This window comes from Leiobunum rupestre, chromosome 1 (genome assembly GCF_980474605.1).
Source record: "Leiobunum rupestre chromosome 1, qqLeiRupe1.1.hap1, whole genome shotgun sequence".
Classification (NCBI taxonomy): Eukaryota; Metazoa; Arthropoda; class Arachnida; order Opiliones; family Sclerosomatidae; genus Leiobunum; species Leiobunum rupestre.
This window is the reverse complement of record NC_143384.1, coordinates 77,051,011-77,074,046: the sequence shown is the minus strand read 5'-3', so window position 1 is coordinate 77,074,046 and position 23,036 is coordinate 77,051,011. Positions and strand designations below refer to the sequence as shown.

Below are 23,036 nucleotides of genomic sequence, written 5' to 3'. Positions count from 1 at the left end.
TCTGTGTAACGGCGGCTGCGGCATGTTAGTACATTCCAATTCGAATTCACTAATGCTGTGCGAGTATTGGTTTTAGGCAATCGAGTCGGGTATCTAGTACGAAATTGTTTTCACCGAGTATTCGAGTCTAGTAATATTGAAGTGGGATATAAAAGACTAGTATACTAGCCTACTAGCCTAATTATAGTAATTAATAGTAAAAAAATTATTAATGTATCGTCTGTCCGTATATTGCTTAGGAAGTCAAGAGTCCTAAGTTCTAACGCCAGCTGACATCCAAAACTAAAACTTAATAATATTGCTTGGAGAAAAACCGTGCAAGCTCAGTACGTATTAAAAACCGTGATCCATCCCCAAGGTCATTCAAAGTATTTGTGGTTTCTACGTCTTGTAGGTACCGTTTATTATTTTAACCCCAAAAAGTTGCAAAAACCATTTTTGAACTTACAGCAGCTTAATCGAGTTATCTATGCAATTTTTGGTAATCGATAATCGACGAGTATTTTACAATTAATTATTCGAGGTCCAGTTCGAGTACTCGACTTCAAAACATTCCGAGTAATAGATTATGTTCGAGTACTCGCACAGCCCTAGAATTCAAGCTATTAAAAACGGTTAAGAGTTAAAACACGCTATTCTAATGTAGCAGACGACGTGCACTGCTCGTGGTCCAGTCTATTTATTCTAGGCCAGGTGAGTAACTGGTCACCTGTCTGCTTTAAAAAAATCCTTATTTCCCACTCTGTCCATAATGCTATTAAACTTACTTAGAGAAACGTTTCAGTTGAACAGCTAATTCAAATCATTTTGGCCGACTAATATATAAAAATAGGCTGTGTCCGCAAAACTGTTGGTGACGGAAAACAAATTATCGAGGGTAGAAATCAGCTTAGACTAAAAATGTGGCGACGTTGTCCGCCCGTCGTCATAAAACGTCTGAGTGAAATACAAAAATAGGGCACAGATATACCTTCGTTTAGGCGTTATTTCAAAGATAAATTTTTAATATTGAATGGTTTTTTATTGGGCCTGAGGGGGCCCCTCTTGATCTCGGGGCCCTGGGCCAGGGCCCAATGGGAAAGACGGCACTGGATGAACCGCCGGCAGGAGACATGAGCTATAATTTTGAAAGCAATAACTTTATGTACTCTTTGTATTGGATAAGGATAAAGCATTCCAAGTCGAACGGGAAAATGATCCACGACGAACGACAAAGCGTTCCACCGCGAACGACAAAACGTTCTAATTTGAACAAAGAAGGTTTGTTCAATATAGAACATCTAAGTTCAATATTGAACCATCAACCATCGTTCTTTCGGGGTTTGGTTTTCATATTGACCACCTTTATTTTTAAAAGGCTTGAGACAAATTCCTTCAAACGGCAGTTCCGAATTGGTGGTATCAATTATATTACACTAACATATTTATTTAACATATTATTCTTACATATATTTACCGTAACACTGTGACACAGTTACTTTGTCGAAAATAACCCTAGATATATGTTTTTAGCAAACCAATGAGACATGAAAGATAATTTTTGAGTCCAGGTGATGCTTTTTTTTAATACATGAAGTAAGCATTGGTCAAAGACGCGGCGATTTAACTTATGATAACGGGAACATGCAAATATAAAATATTTCTAATATAACAGAGCCAAAGCAAAACATCAAAGCGTACATCCAGAGAAATGTTGATTCCCTGTCTCTCCTCCATTTGTATCGATTTACCAAATGGAGATTGTGAGCCAAACATCTGTTGTAGACCACCCTAGTTTCCACTAGTTTGAGAATTCTGAAAAAGTTGAGGATTTTCTAAAGTATTTTGAATTTTTACTTGATTTCTATCTGCTTTAAAGCTAGTGGTTTGGATAAGAAATTTCCCTTTTATCTTTTATATCCATAACCAAAATTTATCTGACTAACAACTTATTATTTGCATATTCAATAGTTTTATAGCCACAAATAATATTCAAAATTTAACAATTAACATAAATCTTTGATTAATCGAAAATTTAGCAGTTAATTTATCTGTTCTCCCGATCTCTTTTCTGTTTATATCGAAATATGTTTCTGCTTCATAGTTAATCAGAAAAATTGTTTTATGTGCAAGGATCTGTATGTATCGAAAGAATACGGATTTAAATATTAGAAGGAAATTTGAAAGAACATTTCCAGAGATCTGGGGTGGTACCTGTTTAAAGGCATTATAAGTCGCAAGATGACTTGGGCCTAAGGTGGTGCCTTGGGTAATAGCCTAGCTGATTATCATTATTATTATTAGGTATTAACAGGAAGATAAAGAAACATTTAAAGTCATCTGGTTTGGGTATTAACAGGAAAATTATGGGAATATTTTGAGACACATGGGGTGGTATGTGCTTAGATATTTCAACGGGAAGAACATGTTCAGACAACGGTTTTTGTAGGACGATTCAAGGGTGGAAATATTTTAAATTTTTTTAAATTTTTTACAATGATTCATGATTCTGTGAATACTAGCGAAATAATTTAGTATCACCACGAGCCTTTTCCTGAACTCGAACACTTTTATTCGTGGAAAGTCGAAATGAAACTCACATGTGATTAATCACTTCCACGACGAACAATGGTAAGGTTCGGTTGTAAAGATTAGTAACGATCGACGAGCTTAATGATTCAGTGCCGTGATAGAGTTTCAATTCGGTGTCATTCTCGAATCCAGCGACGACCAAATGAAAAGCACCCCAGAAAAAAAGCTTATTTATAATTAAAGCACTTCGTCCGTTGTGGATATCGGTGTAGAATCCGTCACTTGAAAATATGTCCCAGTACTCCAAAAGTCCTCCACTTTTATTGATTTCGTTGTACAAGTCGGCAAATGTCTCATCGTACGTCGCCTGTATAATTATCACGTCATTCAAAATATTCGAGATCTCGTGTGAAACGAATTTAAAACTAAACTTTTTACATAAATTTTATCAATTACTCAAAAGGTTTCATCGGGCTCGTAAAGGGGGAACACGTGTCTCCTGTCTGAAGAGAGGGAACTGACGAATACTCGATTAATACGTCTGTCTGTAGCGCCTTTCTCCGTTGGCGGGAAAAAATAAACTAATTTTCATATTGGCTGAGCGGGAACGCGCGTTTCTCCCTTATCGTGCAGCTTCAAATGAATCAAATTATTGAACTTAAATGCATATTTGGTTTCATAATTGTTACAAATCCTGGTTTATAATAAGCATCTGCTGCAATACCAAAATATGTCGTAATATTACTAATATTTTACGAAATAGAACCATTCCAAGTTCAGTAAATCCTTTGATTTACAGAAAATATTAATTCGGGGGCGGGGCATTTTGGCGCCATTTTGTTTTTTGGAAATTAAGAGGGTTCCTTTTCCAATATTTATCAATGTACCAAAGATAGTTTGTACAAACATGCAAGAGAATTACCATTTAAAAAAATTAAGCATAATTACTAAATTTAATTAATATAAAGTGAAATAAAACCAATCGACGCCTCCGAAACGGGAAAAATGCAACATGCCTCAATAAACGTGGGCTGGTAAAATCTACATTTAGTTTAAAACAGGCTCACCATTTTCTTCACAAGTTTGTACTCGCTGGCAAATTCTATCATTAATGGTTTAATGTTTTTGTGGCGATTCAAGTCCGAGATGGTGTCAATTGTGTCATGGTCGGTTGTGACAAATTTGGAATTCAGCGAACATCCTATGAAATCTCCCATAAATGCCAAAAATATTAACCATGAAGAAATAAGAATCTTCAGGAAAAATTCTTTCGAAATCTTTGGCATAGCTGTTAATATAAAACGTTATACCATTTTAGATGTGATGCTCTGAATGGTTTACTAAAATATAAATAATAATAATAATAAAAGTAATCAGCTAGGCTAATACCCAAGGCCTCACATTCGGTCCTAGTCAGCTAGCGACTTATAATGCCTTTTAAATCAAGGGGTCGGATTGCAATGCGTAGGAGAGTCTTGGCAAAACCTCCAACAGCTCCCTACCTTAAATTTTACAGTTACAATTTTACTACACACAAGACAGTGTATAAAGTATTTTTGGTCTTTAAAGTTTTTTAAACAATGTTGCAGCTAGGAGCAACAAACACAACACCCCACACAAGAAGAACGCAACCCTTCAAAAGTCGTGGATTTTCTTGTGTACGTTTTTCATTGGCTAGACGCTCTAGCGCCTGCTGCCGTCGGAAGGGGAAAATTCGGAAATTGTCTCCCCCCCCCGCCCGTAAAACGTTCAGCGTAAAGGCTCGTGACGCTCGTCCAATGAAATTCGTACACTACCCTTCGTTAGCGTGTTTAAAGGCTAGCTGTGTTCTCCTTGTGTTTGTTGCTACTAGGTTGCAGTATCAATCAGCAAGGCCCTTATTCCTTGAGAAACACGGTGTTTTTAACTATTGAAAAGCTAAGCTTACATAGTTAAAGTAAATTTAAATAAATTTGACCAGAATTGTTAAGATTGTATAATACGGTCGGTACGTTTTCTTTAATCATCTGCTCTCAAACAATTTATATAGACTAAACAGCTCAGATATCAAATTTTAAAATTGAGCTACGCTACGCATTAATAAGTTTAAACATAAAAAGTTAATAGTTAACTAGCTTCGTTAGACAAGGAAAATTACTTAAATTAAGTTTCTACATATAATTCATAACTTTCGAAGTTTTGGTTCTCACCTTGATTCAAAAATGGTCTTTGTAAATACCAAAACGTAGTAACAATTTTAGACAAATATGAAATTGGTCTGAGCTGTGACCTCGTTGATGAGGCGTAAATCGTCGCTATTACTAGAAGACTGAAGAAGGTCGCTATGAAAACCTAGATGATATTAAATGGACGTTTATATTGCTTCTTCAACAGTGCAGGTTTTCTATCATTTGGTTCGACAACTCACGCAATCATAAAATTATTTTTAGAGTAAGATTAATTAGTTTTAATGAAGGAAAACACTGTCCTACGAAGTTCAACTGAATCCACTAGGCTAGGCTAATACCCAAGGCACCACCTTAGGCCTAAGTCATCGAGCGACTTTTAAAGCCATTAGTTCAGGTGGCCGGGTTACAATGCGTAGGAGGGTGGTGACAAGCCCTTAATGTCACGCGAGCCAACAGCCCCCTACACTTCATGCATATTTGGCGTTTAAAATGGTCGAGTTGTTCTAGATCGTCCAAAAACTCTGAGATTTCTTAGTTTATTTAGTAACAGGAAAATAAGCGTTCAAAGTGACAAAATATATTAAATTCTACAGTGGCTACGCCACTTAACGATTCTTTTACAGTCAGTCTTCATTCTTTTGGGCCGAGTAAAGTTTATTTATTGAATCGTAGACAACATTTTAAAATCTTTGTATTATTTTGTAGAAAGAAGTGTCAAAAATAATTTGTCCTAACCTTAAATTTCTTTAGTACACAAGTGAGAGAAATTGCGAAAAAGAGCTCTTTTTGAGGTTATGAGGAAAAGCCTTCCCCAAAAAACCTTCGCTAGTTTTTTTTTTAAATATTGGGACCTTTTCACAGGTACCAATTTATTTAAATAACTTCCAAGGGAAATGTTTCGTATGCTTTGATACAGATTTAAAGCAGGCTAAATCTCGAATTCATTTTTTAACAAGCAAGAGTAGGATAGGTATATGCGTATAATGGTATTTTAAAATTAAGCCCTGCTTTTAAAATTTTCCATTTTCCCCCAATTTGGAGGATTGTGAGAACAGTTTTTAAACCTTCAAGCATCCTTCCTTCTGCCCATCCTTCTTAATAACCAAAATTCTGGCAACACCTAAGTTAAAATTGCAAAAGAAAAATATGAGCACCATAATATCGCAATCCAACACATTGTTTATGGCCGAAACTACGATTTGCTTCGGTTTTCCACTCAGAATTAACGTGCCGCCATCATCAAGCCACGCAGTTTGAAGAAGGTGAGTGTATGCTCCAAACACAGATGTATCAAACGGAAGACAATAGAAATCCACGTCCTGCAAATTTGATAAATTGTATTAAAATAAGTTAAATTTCCGTTGCTTTAAAATAAATTAAAGGTGTTCAATCGTAACTTCATATTTTAAAGGGGGGATTTTGCTCGAATAAAGAACATATCAGAGGTTTCGTAGACTCCTCAAGGTGAGTTGGGCAAGAGAAGTATCTTACAAAATTTTTGTATCAGATGCATCCAATAAACGGTTAATTGAAATTGTACTTTGATCCAAAATGCCCCAGCCGTGGTCAAGATACAGACAGCGAGAGGCATGCAAGCGTCAGTACCGGTGAGAGTTAGATAATTGTTATTCTGAATTCTTTGAGAGGGTTTTTGTAATTAATGGTCTACTGAACTTGATTTGTTTTCTTGAAGTTTTTCAAGAAGGATGTTTCAGAATTACGCCAAAAGTTTAACTTGTTTTGGTTATGGCGATTCTACTGTAAAATATCGTTCGCTTGGCCAGATTACGATATGAAGTCATAATAAATGTGGACTTTATATAATTTCGTCAAAATATGAAACATTTAAGACCAGTAGAACAATTTTAACTTTAGCGTGAAATTTTCCTTTCAGACTAATTCTTGTTACTATTTGATCCTTACTTATTCCATAATTGGAACTTGAAGTTAACTTTATTTAGTATTTAGAATAGATACTGGAATAAACGTTTTATCTCCATTTTTACACTTACTTTAGAACTCTAATAAGGTTAAAATAAGGATTTTTAACATGCAGGTCTTTTTATCGACCGACAATTTAGGATTTAATTTTAAACCATGTTCAAGACTTTCAAATCTTCGATAAAACGGAAATTTCCATGATCCCTATTTTCCTTTCAGTCAATTAATATCAATCTAAATATAACGTAGTGATAAAATCGTGTTTTAAATATTAATAAGAGTTATATTTAGTCAGCAAATATTTTACTAGCATTAGGTTTGGTTTAATTTTGATGTTTCGAACATATTTGATTATTGAAGTTAACTCTAAGACGTTATTATCCTAGTTCCATCATATAATAAGATCCAATTTTCGTAAGCTATATTTATAAACTATTATCAAAACATATTTGATTCTTATTTATGTTTAGAAAATACAGACAAAGTTTTAATGTGTCAGAGCTACGATTTAGACTTGAAGTTAACCTTATTTAGTATTTAAATTTCGTACTTCAATAAATTTTTATTTTATATCGTACTTCAGAGCTCTTCTGTGTCCAAAAAAAGGATTTTTCTACTTGCAAGTATTTATATTGACACATATTTTAGGCCTTAAATTTAAACTTTCTATAAGACCTTTTCAAATCTTACATGCAAGGAGATTTGCATGCATATTTTATGTGTGTTTCAGTCAATTTTAAAACTTATTAAGGACTTCTGTGAGTTATATATTTAGTCAGCAAATATTATACACGCGTAAAGTTCGTTTCATTCTAAAATATGTTTTATTTAGATATTTCGAAAATATCTGTTTATTTCAGTCTTATCTAAGACTTGGTAATTAATTATCCTAGTTTCATCCTAAAAGAAGACTCCTACTTTCGTAAGGGGTTGAGCCCGTGGTTTTAGCTCAAAAATGCCCTTTTTTTAAACCCGAAATTTTTCATTGGATAAGGGTGGACGATGAGATAGTTCTTCATTCGCAGAACTCGAACATATCGCGGACGATGGGGGCCTGCATGTACGTCTGAACTTGTAATGAATCTCACCAAAGGTACGGAATTTTAGACCTCCAATTGAAATGTAGTCTGCTACAAATATAAGTGATCGTTTTGAAGTAATCTTAGACCACCGTCACAATAGACTTCGGTTTGAATGCTAATTTTGACCAATAAAAATAGGATAAACTAGCCGTGTAATCTGGTTTCAAGCAATAGTGTAACTGTGTTTAGGTTGCTATTTTACATTTTTTATAAATCAATACTTGATTTTTTTATTTGGATGCACTTTCCAATTAAATCTAACACAGTATTAAGCAGTGACGTGTTTATCTGGGCCTTCTACATACCTAATAATATCGACTTCTTCAATTAAAAGAGCCAAGTAACCTGGTTTTTCGACTTTAAGTTATTAAACAGAACAACTGAATATGAAAGTGCGAAGTTCGTAAGTTTTGAGATTGTTGTTAATTCAGCTAAGGAAACTATTGACCACTGACCTGTAAATGAAGATATGTTTAAATAACATTTAATTCTACTATAACATGGTGTCTACGAGGGTGTATTCTCACTAATCATTAATAAGAGGCGTTTTACGTAATGTTTAAAAATAAATATGCTTGTAAAATTTTAAAATGCACACTTTCGAACGAGATGTTAAAATTTAGGTTGACCCTTCCTTGAGCTTACCGGGTGGTAAAAATTTGGATCGTCCACTTTGGCTAACTTTTCAAAGGGTATTTCTGTCAATATCATGGTTGAATTGAGCCACTTCGCGAGCGTTACTTCTATTAACCTATAAATACACCCTGTTATACCATCTTCTTTTGTACCCTGAAAATTAAAGTGATTTAATTATCATTATGTCGAATACAGTTACAATATAATTTAAACTACGATTTTATTCATATACAGGGTGTCTCAAATGGCTCTCAAAAATCATTTAAGATAGAGTTTTGAAACTTGCAGGGAACGTTTTCAGAAATAATTTAAAATATTTCTTGGTTTTGAATTTTTTTGACTGGTAGGTGATGGAAGAAAATGGTCAATGTAGAACATACATGAAAACGTACAGATAAAGGTTGGTTGATCGAAAAAAGACAAATTTGCCACTTAGCTACGAGGTCATGAAAACACCAGTTCGTCATTGGAGGCAACATCGTTTTACTGGACTTTAAATAGTTTTTTAAGATTTTCTCAGGTTAATTTTGTTTATTCAGCTAGTGACATAAAGTTAAGCTGGACTTCCCTTACAAAAATTTAAACAACTAAAAGACTACCGTTGAGCTACCGTTAATTGACTTTTCTTAAAACTACAACTTATGCTCAACTAAAGACAACCAAGAATATGGTCTAAAGAAAATCGTTCGACGCGAAACAACATTTACCCGATTTATAGGTTGTTTGCAAGTTGAGAACAACAAATAGACAAATTTTTAACTTCATTGAGTTCCTATGCCACTCTACCTAAAAACCATTTTGACATTTAAACTCTAATCTAGTTGATATAATGCCAGTTGACAATTTATTGGTTGTTTATAAGTTGAGAACAACAAATAGACAATTTTTTAACTTCATTGAGTTGCAATGCCACTCTACCTAAAAAACCATTTTGACATTTAAACTCTTATATAGTTGATATAATGCCAGTTGACAATTTATTGGTTGTTGATAAGTTGAGAACAGCAAATGGACAATTATTTTTAAATTATTTGAGTTGTTATGGCACTACCCCAAAAACCATGTTGACATATAAACTGTAATTTAGTTGATATACTATTGTTATCAGATAGTTGACAATTTATAGGTTGAGAACAGCAAATAGACAATTTACTAACTTCTTTGAGTTGCTATGACACTCTACCCAAAAAACCATTTTGACATTTAAAGGCTTCTCTAGTTCACATATTATTGATATCAGCCAGTTGACAACTTTTAGGTTGTTTACAGGAGCTGAGAACAAGGAAACCATATACTTACTTATAGAAGCTGCCCCCTCAAAGCAATATTTGGGATTTTATCCGTTATTTAGCATATAATTTGATAAGTTAGTTAGTAGATGGCGCAATAACAGGCACCAATTACTAACTCACCATCGCTAATAATTTAAAAATTACTTTACTTTTATAAACAATATTTGAATAAAGTGTATGAAAATATTTTTCGGGTGATCGTAGAAATTAATTTATGAGTATAGTATTCGTTGTATACTATCGTACAGCTTATCAGCTTCTTTGTCATTTGGCTAAGATCAATGTGTAGTATCTTTTCGAATTGCTTCTCTCCAAAAATCAATGGAGTAACAATTTTTTCCCCGGAATCACATACTCGCACGGTTTAATCAGAGCCGTTGTTAGCCTTTCTAAAGTTATTTTAAATGCATGATAAGACTTGCCGAGGTTAAGCTCAGTTTAAAGGGACACTTTTGGAAATCAGCTATGAGCTGAAGAGGATATACATTCTTAGAAGAAGCCTTAATTATTATTATTAATTATCTTATAGCAGCAATTGTAGTAAAAATATATTCTAATAGATATCAATGTTTAAAAAAGCAAGCGGTTTACTATGAAGCATTTTTTTTCAAATTAATACTTTGTTATTCCCGACGACGATTATTAAACTCATCTGACAGAATTATTATTGACATGTGCAATTTGACAACATATAGTCTACTTTCGGTTGGTATTACCCAGTTGAGCTATCTCTTTTTGAAATTTCTTAATGAAATATAATTTTTCCTTGATCTAACCCAAGCCTTATACTTGTGGTACGAACAATCAAATATTCGTTCAAAGAATATCAAAAATATCTCGCAGTAGTTTTAAAATAGCTTCTTTTATATTCGTCCCCTTTCTCGTTGTTTTGACTGTTTGGTCTCACTATCGAGAGTCAACGCGGGACCAATTGGTGGATCTGGTAACTCTAGGCCATTTCGTCTCTATGTTGGCGATGGGTCACTTGTTGGACGATTGACCTTTTTTGTCATGGGTCGTAATTTTGGCCATAGTGCCGCTATGCTGACATTCACGCAATGTGGCACTCTTTCGACGCTCGCCCATTGGGTAGGTCACTATAAGCTCGCCCATTTTGTTGCTTACTCGAAGCTCGACCATTTTGTCGTTCATTCAAAGGTCGCCAATTTGGAAGTTCACTATAAGCTCACCCATTTGGTAGGTAACTATAAGCTCGACCATTTTGTCGCTCATTCGAAGCTCGCCGATTTGATCACTCATTCGAAGCTCAACCATTTGGTCGCTCTTACGACGCTCGCCCATTTGGTCGCTCATTCTAAGCTCGCCCATTTGATCACTCATTCGAAGCTCAACCATTTGGTCGCTCTTACGACGCTCACCCATTTGGTCGCTCATTCTAAGCTCGCCGATTTGATCACTCATTCGAAGCTCAACCATTTGGTCGCTCTTACGACGCTCGCCCATTTGGTCGCTCATTCTAAGCTCGCCCATTTGATCACTCATTCGAAGCTCAACCATTTGGTCGCTCTTACGACGCTCGCCCATTTGGTCGCTTTTACGACGCTCGCCCATTTGGTCGCTCATTCTAAGCTCGCCGATTTGATCACTCATTCGAAGCTCAACCATTTGGTCGCTCTTACGACGCTCGCCCATTTGGTCGCTCATTCTAAGCTCGCCCATTTGATCACTCATTCGAAGCTCAACCATTTGGTCACTCATTCTAAGCTCGCCCATTTGATCACTCATTCGAAGCTCAACCATTTGGTCGCTCTTACGACGCTCGCCCATTTGGTCGCTCATTCTAAGCTCGCCCATTTGATCACTCATTCGAAGCTCAACCATTTGGTCGCTCTTACGACGCTCACCCATTTGGTCGCTCATTCGAAGCTCGCCGATTTGATCACTCATTCGAAGCTCACCCATTTGGTAGCTCATTCTAAGCTCGCCCATTTGATCGCTCACTCGATGCTCGCCCATTTTGTCGCTCTTTCGACTATTGAGTTAGGCAACTTTTAGTCTTCTGATCATCTGTTTGTCGATTATTTGTTGGTCTTTCGTCGGTCTCTTATAACTAGAATAATGAGCAACTTTTTCTAAATCCGTAAAGCAGTTATCTGGCTTCTATTAGAAAACAATTGATCTCATGAAAAAAACTTTGATGACAATATGTGGGCTACCGATTTTTCGGTAAGGGTAACATTTTTCTTTGGTTTAATTTGTACGTCGGTTAGTTTTCGATTAAGTATTTAATTCATCATTTTCCAATTTACAAATCACTTTAAAGTTACTTCCACAATGCCTGATTCCGTTAAGCATTGCTCTTTAGCTGTAGAATAATTTGTTGGTGAAGCCAATCAAAACGCCCGTAGAGAATGTCAGTTATTTAACACCAATCTCAGTCATTACACTGTTCTTGTAGCTGTTTGAGATTTCCAGATTCATGGAAATGTTATTTAGTTTTTTTCGAGGAGTTGGTCGCCAAAACATCAACGAAAAAGACGATGTCCTTACCTACTTTGTTGCAGATCTTTGAGCAAGTATTAGAAGTGCAAAACTAGGCTGGTTGAGGAGCCACGTCTGGAGAACACTTAACAGCCGTGGCGGCTTAAGAAGGCTGGGTTCCCGGGGCAGCGGCAGTGTTTTGTGACACCCCCCAGGACCGTGCAGAAATTTTCACGGGTCCGTCTTCTTCAAGTGTAATCGTTCTGATTTGCACCCCCCCCCTCGAGCTTCTCCGATGGCACCCCTGGCTTCCCTGGCAGCCGGGGTAGACCACCCCCCTCACCCCCCCCCCTTACGCCGCCACTGCTTAACAGACATAACTTACATCCAGATCGACCAACACTACATCAAATTCTTCATGACGGAGATACGGATCATATAGATTTGACTTTTAAAACTGTATAAGCAACATGTCAATAGAATCCCCGACTATTTTTTATCTTTTTCATGTCAAGGGATTGACCTTTTAATCACCAAACATACATATGGGGAATTATGGGAATCCTCACTGGGGATTTCCTCGCCATAACCAAGTGCAATTTCAGTTGAATTTTTTGGCAGGTCTGGTCAGGGATCGAATCATTGGCCCCTTTTTTCTTCCAAATCGTTTAAATGGGCAGCAAAACTTAGCTCTGCTGCATAACGACGTTGCTGACGCTAACAATGACATTCCTTTGACCAATTACAGGCGTCCTTGGATCCAACATGACAGTGCTCCCTAAATCCAACACGAGCTGTTGTGGACCATCTAAATGCTGAGTTCCAACAAAGATGGATTGAAAGAAATGGTTCAATTCATTGGCCTCCAAAGTCTTTAGTCGTCACACCGATAAACCTTTTCCTGTGTGCGACGCCTGTTACGAGCATGCCAGATTTACTTCAACGTTTTATTTATGCTTTCCATTTTGTAACTCCTAATATGATCCAGTGTTCACTTCGAGAAAAGGTACATCGTGCTTAAACACGTATCGCCGCAAACGGATGTATAAACCTTACCTCTAATTTCAAATTATTTTTCGTTATTTATATCGACAATTAACCGTTGAAAAATTTAATCTAACTATGTAAGTAACATGTTTTGTAAATCTAGTAGGTCAAAATTAAACCAGTTTAAATGTATCTCACTAATTGAATAAACAAAAATAGCTGGTGATACCTTGATATGTCTTAGTCTTAAAAATACAATTTTAGCTTCATTTAAACCATTTTAACTCCTACGAAAAACTTGTTTTCTTAAAAACCTCATAACTAAGTGACAAATTCGAGAAACTATTTGTACGTTTTTAAATATGCTGTATAGCTTTCTCGTTGACATTTTTCTTCCATCATCACCGGTCAAAAATAGTTTTTCTTTTAAAACCATGAAATATTTAAATTTGTTTTCTGATTTAAAACGTCCCAACTAAATACGTATATATCCTGCAAATTTCAAAACTATCTAGGTCCTTACTCAAAAAATTTAAGGTGATCTATGTACGTTCTTTATTCATGGTTTAACTAAATGGACTTACTGCTACGATACCTATTTTCAGTTCTTTAATCGCTGGCTTCATTCCTTGAGCAAATAAAATTGGTTTTTATTCAATAAAGTTTTATTCAGTTAAATCGTTTTTGGAGATGAAAAAATATGCTGAAACAAAAAATCAAGAAGGTGGAATATGATAATTTTAGCCAATATAACAATACAAGAGTTTGCAATGTTTGAATTTTGCCAATCTATTACGAAATGAACTTCAACCCTTCCGTTGTTAAATGGACGGTCATTGCGAAGATATTGGTCTTCTATCTGGAAAATTTATCGTGTATTGAATTTTTGCAGGCTTGGAAAAATGCCGGCTTTTATTGAAAAAATCCAGACCAGTGGTTTTAATTGGCTATAACCGTTTTTTTCGGTTATAACCGGCTAAAATATAAACAGTACCTTTTATTTATGTAAGTAGAAATTGTCTGCAGTTATTGTCGTAAATAAGAAACTAAACAAATAAAGCGAAATAACTATATAAAATAACTGAATCCTTTCGATTTCCTCGGGAAATACCCCCTAGTTTTTGTGTTTGACAGAAGCGAGGCAGCGAACTTGGGAACTTTAAACCTACCGAAAAACTGGTAAAAGTAAACCGGTTTCTAAATATGAAACAAAAAATAAACTACATTTCCAAATAAAAACTATTAATTTACTAAAATATTCATATTGTAATTTTTTTTTAAAAAAGCCAAAACTTCTGGATTTTTTGAAGTGGCTATAACTGGATTTAACCAGGTGGCTATAAACGGTTTTAACCAGGTGGCTATAACCGGATTTATCCAGGTGGCTATAACTGGATTTATCCAGGTGGCTATAACCGGTATGGCTGGTTCTATGTCAACCCTGAATTTTAGGAACATTCAACAATCTACGACCGAAACGAGTCTAGGTTGCGTAACGGCGCTAGCTTCTCCAAAGTAGCACCTATGATCTAGCGTCTGCTACAGACTAATTAGAAAGTTATGAGAACGTTTTTTCTTAAATACACTTATCAAAATATAAGGAAACGATGCAAAAATTCTATTTAAATGAAAGTATCATTATTTATAGCGTCAAATTTATGAAGAAGGATGTAGGAAAAACTAATAGCGTCCTTTCAGCCGCTTTCTATCTGTTTCAATGGTGAATCAAAGGGGGCGTAGGGATAGTTTTCGGTTGAAACCTTTAGGACACATGGGCCATTTAAAGGGCAAATGAAGTGTACCTTTTGCAAATGTATGGCATCTCCGTATGTGTTCCCTGTATGCAGGCTTTGAATAAATACACGGTGTGGTGGAGGAGTGGTTAACACTGTCACCTCGCAGCACTAGGAGCCGAGTTTGATCCCAGCTAGTGGAACTGGGTGAACAACTCCTACTGCGTTAAGTTGGGATATTCCCTGACTGCTTCAGTTTCCCGTTCTATTTAATGGTAGTAAATAGGGTAAGGAGCCGATGGCTTTCGTGACATAAAGGACTCGCCACCACCCGCCTACGAAATATAACCTGAATTAATGCAGTTAAAAGTCGATGGATGACTTGGCCGTAATTTTAGACTGCCTTACAAAAGGTTTTTCAACGATCTCCTTGGAAGAGGGGAGGGTGGAAATTGATCTCCTTCCTGGCTATTGTCACGTAGGCCAGCAGAACTCTTGAACCATCTGTGTTTTGTTAAATATTAGAAAAAACCTTAAACACCGTTCGAGTCACCCATCGTGGGTGATAGATTTTATCGAGGATCTTTAACAGTATGTACACAGTGACCACTTTTTCCAGAAGAGGGCGTTTCTTCTGGAGACTGGATGGAATAATTTATTTAAGTCTACCTTATTAGACTAGTGACTGTAAAGAGTTGGTAGTCAGTCCGGCTGTCCCATGGCAAAACCTTTTAACCAACACGATCGTAATTTTGAGATATTTGACTTTTTCAAAACCTAAGTTATAAAATTTTAACGTGGTTTTTAATGTGAAAATTATAAAATCAAAAAACCATTTTTTAATTCATAAATAGTTAAATATTTATGACTTTTACCTGAAACTTTTACAGTACTTTTGTACATGCCTTAGTAAAACTGATGCGTAAAAACCTAATTTTCCAAAAATTTGGTGGTTATAAGGTTTTGTCATGGGACAGCCGAGTCCTATTGGGAGTAATCGAGGATAAGTGCAGTCAATATATCGTAATTAAAGCCACCTACTGATTAGATCTAATTAAAATAAAAGTTGCATACCTCGAACACATTATCAAGAAGCTGTTAAAATTGGGTGAGAGGAGAGGAGGTCAACCATAAAAACAACCGGATTGTCTTTAGAGACACCCATATGGACCTGGGATATTGATTTTGTTCATCGATTAAGTGACAAAGAAATGTTCACTTAACATACTATAGTAGCACCACAGCTCCTTCCCTGGCTCAAAAGTTGAAAATTCGGAGACTAAAAAAAATGTTAAGTGGCCCAAGATTCAACCACATCAACACAAAAAATCTTAAAATCGCTTCAAGGTCCACAGAATCATTTGAAAAATTCATCATGAATTTGAGGTAGCTCGTCTCCTTTCATCAGGCGACTCAAGTTCACCTTACTGTTTCCCAAAACACAGAGTTATGTCGTCTCAATCTCAAAATTCAAAGTATTCTGTAGTCCTTAAATTGAAATTTAGAAATATAACATTTAATGACTGGGCTCATGGATCTAGTGACAAGATGAGTCACAAAATAAATTATTTTTGGGTGTACAGCCTAAGACCATTTCTGTTTCACAGGATAATATATAACCGGTATCATAGGTTAAGACATTCCGCGTGTAACAGATTATCAGGTTTCATAGATTCAAACAGTTAGATTTCTTCCGCATCTCCGGACGTTTTTAGACTCCAATCGGTGGTTAAACTCTCTAACGAGACATTATTACTTAATATATTTTAAAACAATTTTTTAGCTTATAAATAACAAAGTAACACTACCGAAGATAATTTCATTTTGTAAAAAGGTTCACATACGCATCCGATTCGAGCGCCGAATAAAAAATGTATCACTGCTTGTTTTCACGATGGGTTAAAAGCTTTTCTATTGGATAAATAGGTCATGTGATAACTAGCGCTTCAAAAAGGTTACTAAGCAAGGTGGAGAGTAAAATGTGAAGGTAGAATTTGCTGTTAATATAATTACACATTAAACACTGAAAGGTACTTACCCGATAAATAGAAATTAAATGCAGCAAATGAACTGTGGTGTTAGAATTGAAGGAAATGGTCCATTTTGGACGTATTACCGTTGCGTAAAGAGCGTTATTGTATATTGCTTTGTTATTTGCAACAGTGCATTCGATTTACTTCGAATATTGTTTAATAATAATTTATTCATATTAAAAGCCTTATTATTTGGTACACGTTTTATCAGTTGATTAGAGACGGATGAAATGTTTAGATAAAAATAATAAAAGTTTCGGAAAGTCGGTCATGAGTTCTTGACATTTTGACTGATCACGCTAAAGCTTTTGTTTGAAACTGGTATGGTAAATATCAGAGAGCAGTGATGGGCATTTTTAACAAATGTGCGCTCAGCTCGCAATGCTGCTCACGCGAACGTAACATAATTGATTCTCACGCTGTCAGTATAGTGTGGTTCTGATGAAATCTGTTGTCTTATTTGCTCCAATTGACTTATAAGTATGGTTCCAATTTTATTCTTTTAAGGCTCATTTTTGTTATGATTTAAATCAATATTTTGTAGTCCTGAGAGTCGGAATCTTTTTTTGTAATTATAATTTTTTTATCAGGACATGCGCAAGTAACATAAGAACGTCTTATCAGATAAAGAAATAGGACTGAATTAACAGATCTATGGTGTCAATAGTCAATAGTCACTTTTTTAAAGCAAAAATCCCCCAACAAGTTAAAAACTCAACTAAACATTTAATGGCGTCATCATGTTGAAATGATGAGTTGTGTAAATCTCATTTCATAAACAAGTAATAAAAATTGTTAGTTTAACGAACATTTAAAACAGGGCTGTTCAAATGGACTCTCTTTTATAAATATCGATCTCTAAACTTCAATATCTTTATCTCATAAATATTCTAAAACCAAATAATAAAAATAACTATATTAGTTAGGGCGATGTTGACCTTGAGAGGTTGAAAATGGTGCTATCAACCTTTAAATTGCCGATCTTTATAATTGGAAACTTTGTCACCTCTGATGAAAAAGATTGTCAATTATGTTTTCGGTGTATAGACAACGAATTAAAGATAAAAACTGCAAAAAAATCTATGGACCCAAAAACCTAAAGTGCGTTTAAAATAACTGAAATTAACATTAGCAAAAATGACCCAATTATTTGAACTTAAAAAATGCTCAGTGACGCAAGAAAATGAGCCGAGGATGCCCATCACTGTCAGTAAGAAAGAGAGATAACGTCCGTGGAATAATAATGTTTAGAAGAGAGGCACGGTGGTATTACTTAATGTAAATAACATGGCGTGAAATGTAATAGTTGCGTTGCTGTTGCGTGTCAATATTCGAAGCCTCGTCCGTGCCTCTGTACTTAAACGTACACAAGTTACAATTCGCAATAATAAAAATGAACCAACGATATATAATAAGACCAGAGTGAGTGTTAATGTTTGAACTACAGTATTCGTATTTACGGATGTCGTTTATTTTTACCGTATCTATTGTGGTTATGAACGTAAACTACCAGGAAACGAGAAACATTCTAAGAAACTGTTCCGCAGACGCTGTTTGTTTAGGCAGTGTTTTTGTGTCGAGTGAGTTAAGTTAGTAATAAAAGATTTTGATACCTCAGGGTCGTAAAGGTGAAATTAACTAGCCAACAAACTATCGTATTAGTCAGTCAGACGGGACACACTGTTTTGTTAGCTTTATCGCTACTGGAAATCAGAGAGTCGACCAGACAGTATACACGCAGCGAATTAAACAAAAAGATCAATCCGGTTAGCTGTTGGAATTCTGGAAAAGATAAATTCAATTAAAGGGGTTGGCACGGGGAGGAGTGAGACGTTGTCAGTGGGAGAAACTGTTGGCAGGGAATAGACGCTTCAATAATTGCCGCTCTCTCTTTCTTTCCTCCCCTACGCGCATGCACGAGTCACTGAATAAAATAGTCACGTGTTTATGTTAGTTTTATTTGGAAGGCTAATGTTGATAGCGTGCGCGCGTATTTTTATCTTTCAAGAAGCACGTGCGAAATTGAACGAGCCCTTCATTATCGCAATATTACGCAGCGCGCTTTGAAATGAAACGCTTTTACAAGTATGCCCTGGCTCTTGGAATTACTATTTCTAGGCAAATCGCTAAACAGGTTTTATTTAAACGTCTTTTGTTTTTCCAAAGCCTCTCCCTTTTTTCTGGGGAATGACAAAAATTGTCAGGAAATGTTTTGTTTTTGGTCAGCTGTTAAAATCTTTCATTTTTGTTTATTACATTTTTAAATACTTTATTTTTGAGATAAACCATGACTTTAATTATAAAAAATTATATTTCAGAGTGTTTTAAAGTTAAATTTTCAGTTTCTCTAGTTACAAAGTTTTTTTTGTGAAATAAAATATTCGGTCCTATCCGGGGTTGAACCTGCGCCAATCACTAAAATAAGCAACGAAAGAAAACACTGCATTTCAAACGACTATATTCATGTATTTGTTGGTTATCTTCTCTTTGGAGCTGTTTTTTATTGAGTATGGTCAAACTCAATTTTTCGCGATGTCTTTCACGATATAAATAAATACCTTCTTAGGCCCAAGTCATCTAGTGACTATTAAACTCTTTAATTCAAGTATTAGGTTTTATCGCGTTAGCAGCTTCGTACACTAACTATTACCGTTAACTTCAACAGAGCTTACATACTTCCTCAGAAATTTGATTGCTCTAGACTTCTAACACCAGTGATCGTTAAAGCCATTAAATATGTTATTTATCTCGGGTGGTTCACTCAAATTAAGGACTCTTTCACACTGAGAAAACTTTTCATCAAAGTTGATTCAATGACAAAACGCTATAAGCATTTATGTTTCAAAATAATTTAGACTAGGCGAGAACGCTACAGACTTTCTCAATTTGCAATTCTCACACCGAATCGTTGAACGACGCTCAATTATGAAGTATCTGATACAATCTCGACACTTGCGTGGGATAAAGACAATCGTCTTTGAAAAATTTCAATTGAATGGGAATCGTAAGCGGCCAAATTAGTTGGCCTAAGTGAGATTTTACCAAATACAAAAAGGTCTCTCGTTGATGTAGTTATAATCTACTTAATTGTGATGTGCCAAAAACCGATTGCCAAAGAAATATAATATTCTTAGATCCTAGTTTATTATGACAGTATAAGGAAAGTAAGGTCGACACGCCGATCCCAGGTTCAGGTTTAGTTTCGGGATCGAGATCCGGGATTTAAGGGGTGAAATGGGGGTAAAATCATCGAAAAGTCAATGTATTTATGATATTTCTCGCGACGATTTGTTTTTTCGTATATCAACATATTATGTTCAGGCCCAACTTGTTTATTTATCTCCGCTTATCTTGAAAGACACTTAATCGTACGGAATAAGTTGAAATGATGTAAAAAGTGATAACCTGGGCGGCGCGCGTGCGCGGATTTCGCGGGGGACGCGGTTAATTTGAATTTAAGAGTGTTTTGACGTCATTGAATATTCGTTGTTAAAGTAGAATGGAAATATTTTTAAACTTAATTTTATTATGTCGAGTGATTCAATACTTTAAAGAGATACACTGTTATATAAGACGCGTGTGGCATTGGGTAGTGGGGGTTTTTCCGGGAACTTTCCCGCATACGAGTGCGTTTACCGCGTATATTTCCGTATAAGGGCGTTTTCCGCGTAGTTTTTCCGCGAATGAGCACGTTTTTCGACACCGGCGCGTTTTCACGTTGTTTTCTGCATTGGGGATCTTGTTTCTTGGTATGTTGATGAAAACTCAGAAAAATTTGAGATATACTGATAAAATATTACTCTGATTGACGGGAATTCTCGTCACTGCTTATCGAATGTATAACACCTTTTAAGGAAAATAAATTTTTGAGACAAGGCTGCCACCTATAGAATCGTTTTACAGTTCATTGAAAAATCATTTTTTTTTAAATCATCATATCGTTCGTAATTGCCTTTCTATCTCTTCAATTTTAAAAGTATATCCTAATTAATTCTATATTTTTAACATTAACAAGTCTCCAAATTATACCAACTTTTAACCAATTTTCCCCAATTGTACTAATTTTTAACAGAATTTCCTAAATTATTCTAATTTTTACCATAAGCCAAATTAATTTCAAAACTATTGTCTATTTATGAAAATTGAGTTTTGTACGTATTTGGAATAGTTTCATTTTTATCTGTAAAATGGGTAATTTGTAGGAAATTTATATAATTTTTATTGGCTTTACGATATTTCAAGTTAATTTATAAAATTTATAAAAGAGTTTAATTAAATTAATAATTAAGTTTCGTTCGTATATTGAATCGGTATTTATTTATAATAATATTTTCACCTAGATTAATTTTTTTATCCCCCACACTCTCGATCCAGATCCCTACTATACGTGTCCATTTATAAAATCAAAATTGAACCGTCATGAATAATCCATATAAACGTAAAAGACGCGGGCGTCTTGAAGTCCAAGTTTCGTTTCCACTGAAATAGAAACCACAAGAGGAAAGGGTCTTTCTGGTGACCTAACTTTTAACATTGCTGAACGTTTAATATTTATTGTGTTCTGTTACTTATAGTCATATGGATTTCCATTCATTCGAGGAAGTTAGTGAAATAGTGGAAGAGTATAACAGGACATGGTTAGATATGCAAGAAATAAAAGGGCATTTGGACGAAATGGAAAAGCATTTAAAAAAGTGGGAATTGAAGTTAGAAGAAGCTTGTCAAAGGGAAATTGTACTGAGAAATAAAGTTAAAGATATAAAACCAAATACAATTGGATTGAAAATATTGCAAGATAGTTGGAAGGGAGCAGAGAAGTAAAGGGATAATATTGTATGTCATTGATTGGCTTAAGATCTGTTATATAAAATATGAAATAAAATAAAATATAAAATAAAATTAAATACAATAAAAAATATAAAAATATTAAAATATTAAAATTACTAATTTTTAACAGAATTTCCTAAATTATTCTAATTTTTGCCATAAGCCAACTTAATTTTAAAACTATTGTCTATTTACGAAAATTGAGTTTTGTAGATATTTTGAATAGTTTCATTTTTATCCCTGGTTAAAAGTTATTATAATTGGGGATATTTTGTTAAAAGTTAGTATAATTTGTGAGATTCTTTTAAAAAAAACTGCCTAGTTTAGGTTATTTTCAAACAAAAATAGAAAATTAAAGCCTGCTTTTTGATTTTGGATACCTCGGAGCTTAATAACAACGCTAATTGTAAAAAACAGTAACCTGAGATTAGAATTAAAATTTGCCAAACCGTTACCGGAGCCGATTTCCATTCTAATTTACGCTGAGTTTCTTTAAGTATTATTTCAATCCTTATACCTATATTTACATATTGGAATTGTTGCAACAGGTTCTTTTAAACGTTACTTAGTACATTAATTTATTTTGGAAGTTCAAAACGTATTAAGAGCCCTTCAAAGTACTATAAAAGGATTTCATTTACAAACTAAATTAATATTTTCTTCAAACTTTCAATTCGTTATAATTTGAATTTAAATGAAAACATCATGGATTATAGGTGCGTAATCTACTATTAGACCGAACGGATTACAAAATACTTAAAGTAAGTGGTTTTACTGATAAACTCCAAAGGAATTTAACTTTAAAGGGTATCTTAGATTATTGTTTTTAATTTCATTCAAGTTCAAAACGTATAAAGAGTCCTTCAAAGTACTTTAAAAGGATTTTATTTACGTACTAAATCCATATTTTTTTTTCAAACTTAGAAGTTAGTTTGTATGAAATACTTACTAATACCTGAAAAATGGACTTTAGAGTGGATAAGATTTGTAAATATCATTTGAAACTAATAATTTTCACGCTTTATTTAAGTCAAGCAATTACATTTTTAAAAATGAAAGAAGTTAAACAATATATCAAGGTATTACACTCAGGTAAAAACAATTAGTTGCATTATGTTATTATATTTCTTTCATGTCCTGTTATACTCTTCCACTATTTCACTAACTTCCTCGAATGAATGGAAATCCATATGACTATAAGTAACAGAACACAATAAATATAAAACGTCCAGCAATGTTAAAAGTTAGGTCACCAGAAAGACCCTTTCCTCTTGTTGTTTCTATTTCAGTGGAAACGAAACTTGGACTTCAAGACGCCCGCGTCTTTTATTTTTATATGGATTATTCATGACGGTTCAATTTTGATTTTATAAATGGACACGTA

At 34.8% G+C, this 23,036-nt stretch overlaps 1 protein-coding gene across 1 annotated transcript; it reads right to left on the bottom strand.

Moving 5' to 3' along the window:
• Positions 1–1,607: 1,607 nt before the first annotated feature.
• Positions 1,608–3,935, bottom strand: LOC149966667 (uncharacterized). The gene is made up of 4 exons (XM_090167567.1): positions 3,901–3,935; positions 3,579–3,799; positions 2,580–2,878; positions 1,608–1,794 (listed from the first exon to the last, which is right to left on the bottom strand). Exons 2-4 carry the CDS (start codon positions 3,795–3,797, stop codon positions 1,608–1,610), a joined length of 705 nt encoding a protein of 234 aa, XP_090023693.1. The 5' UTR covers positions 3,798–3,799; positions 3,901–3,935.
• Positions 3,936–23,036: the final 19,101 nt, after the last annotated feature.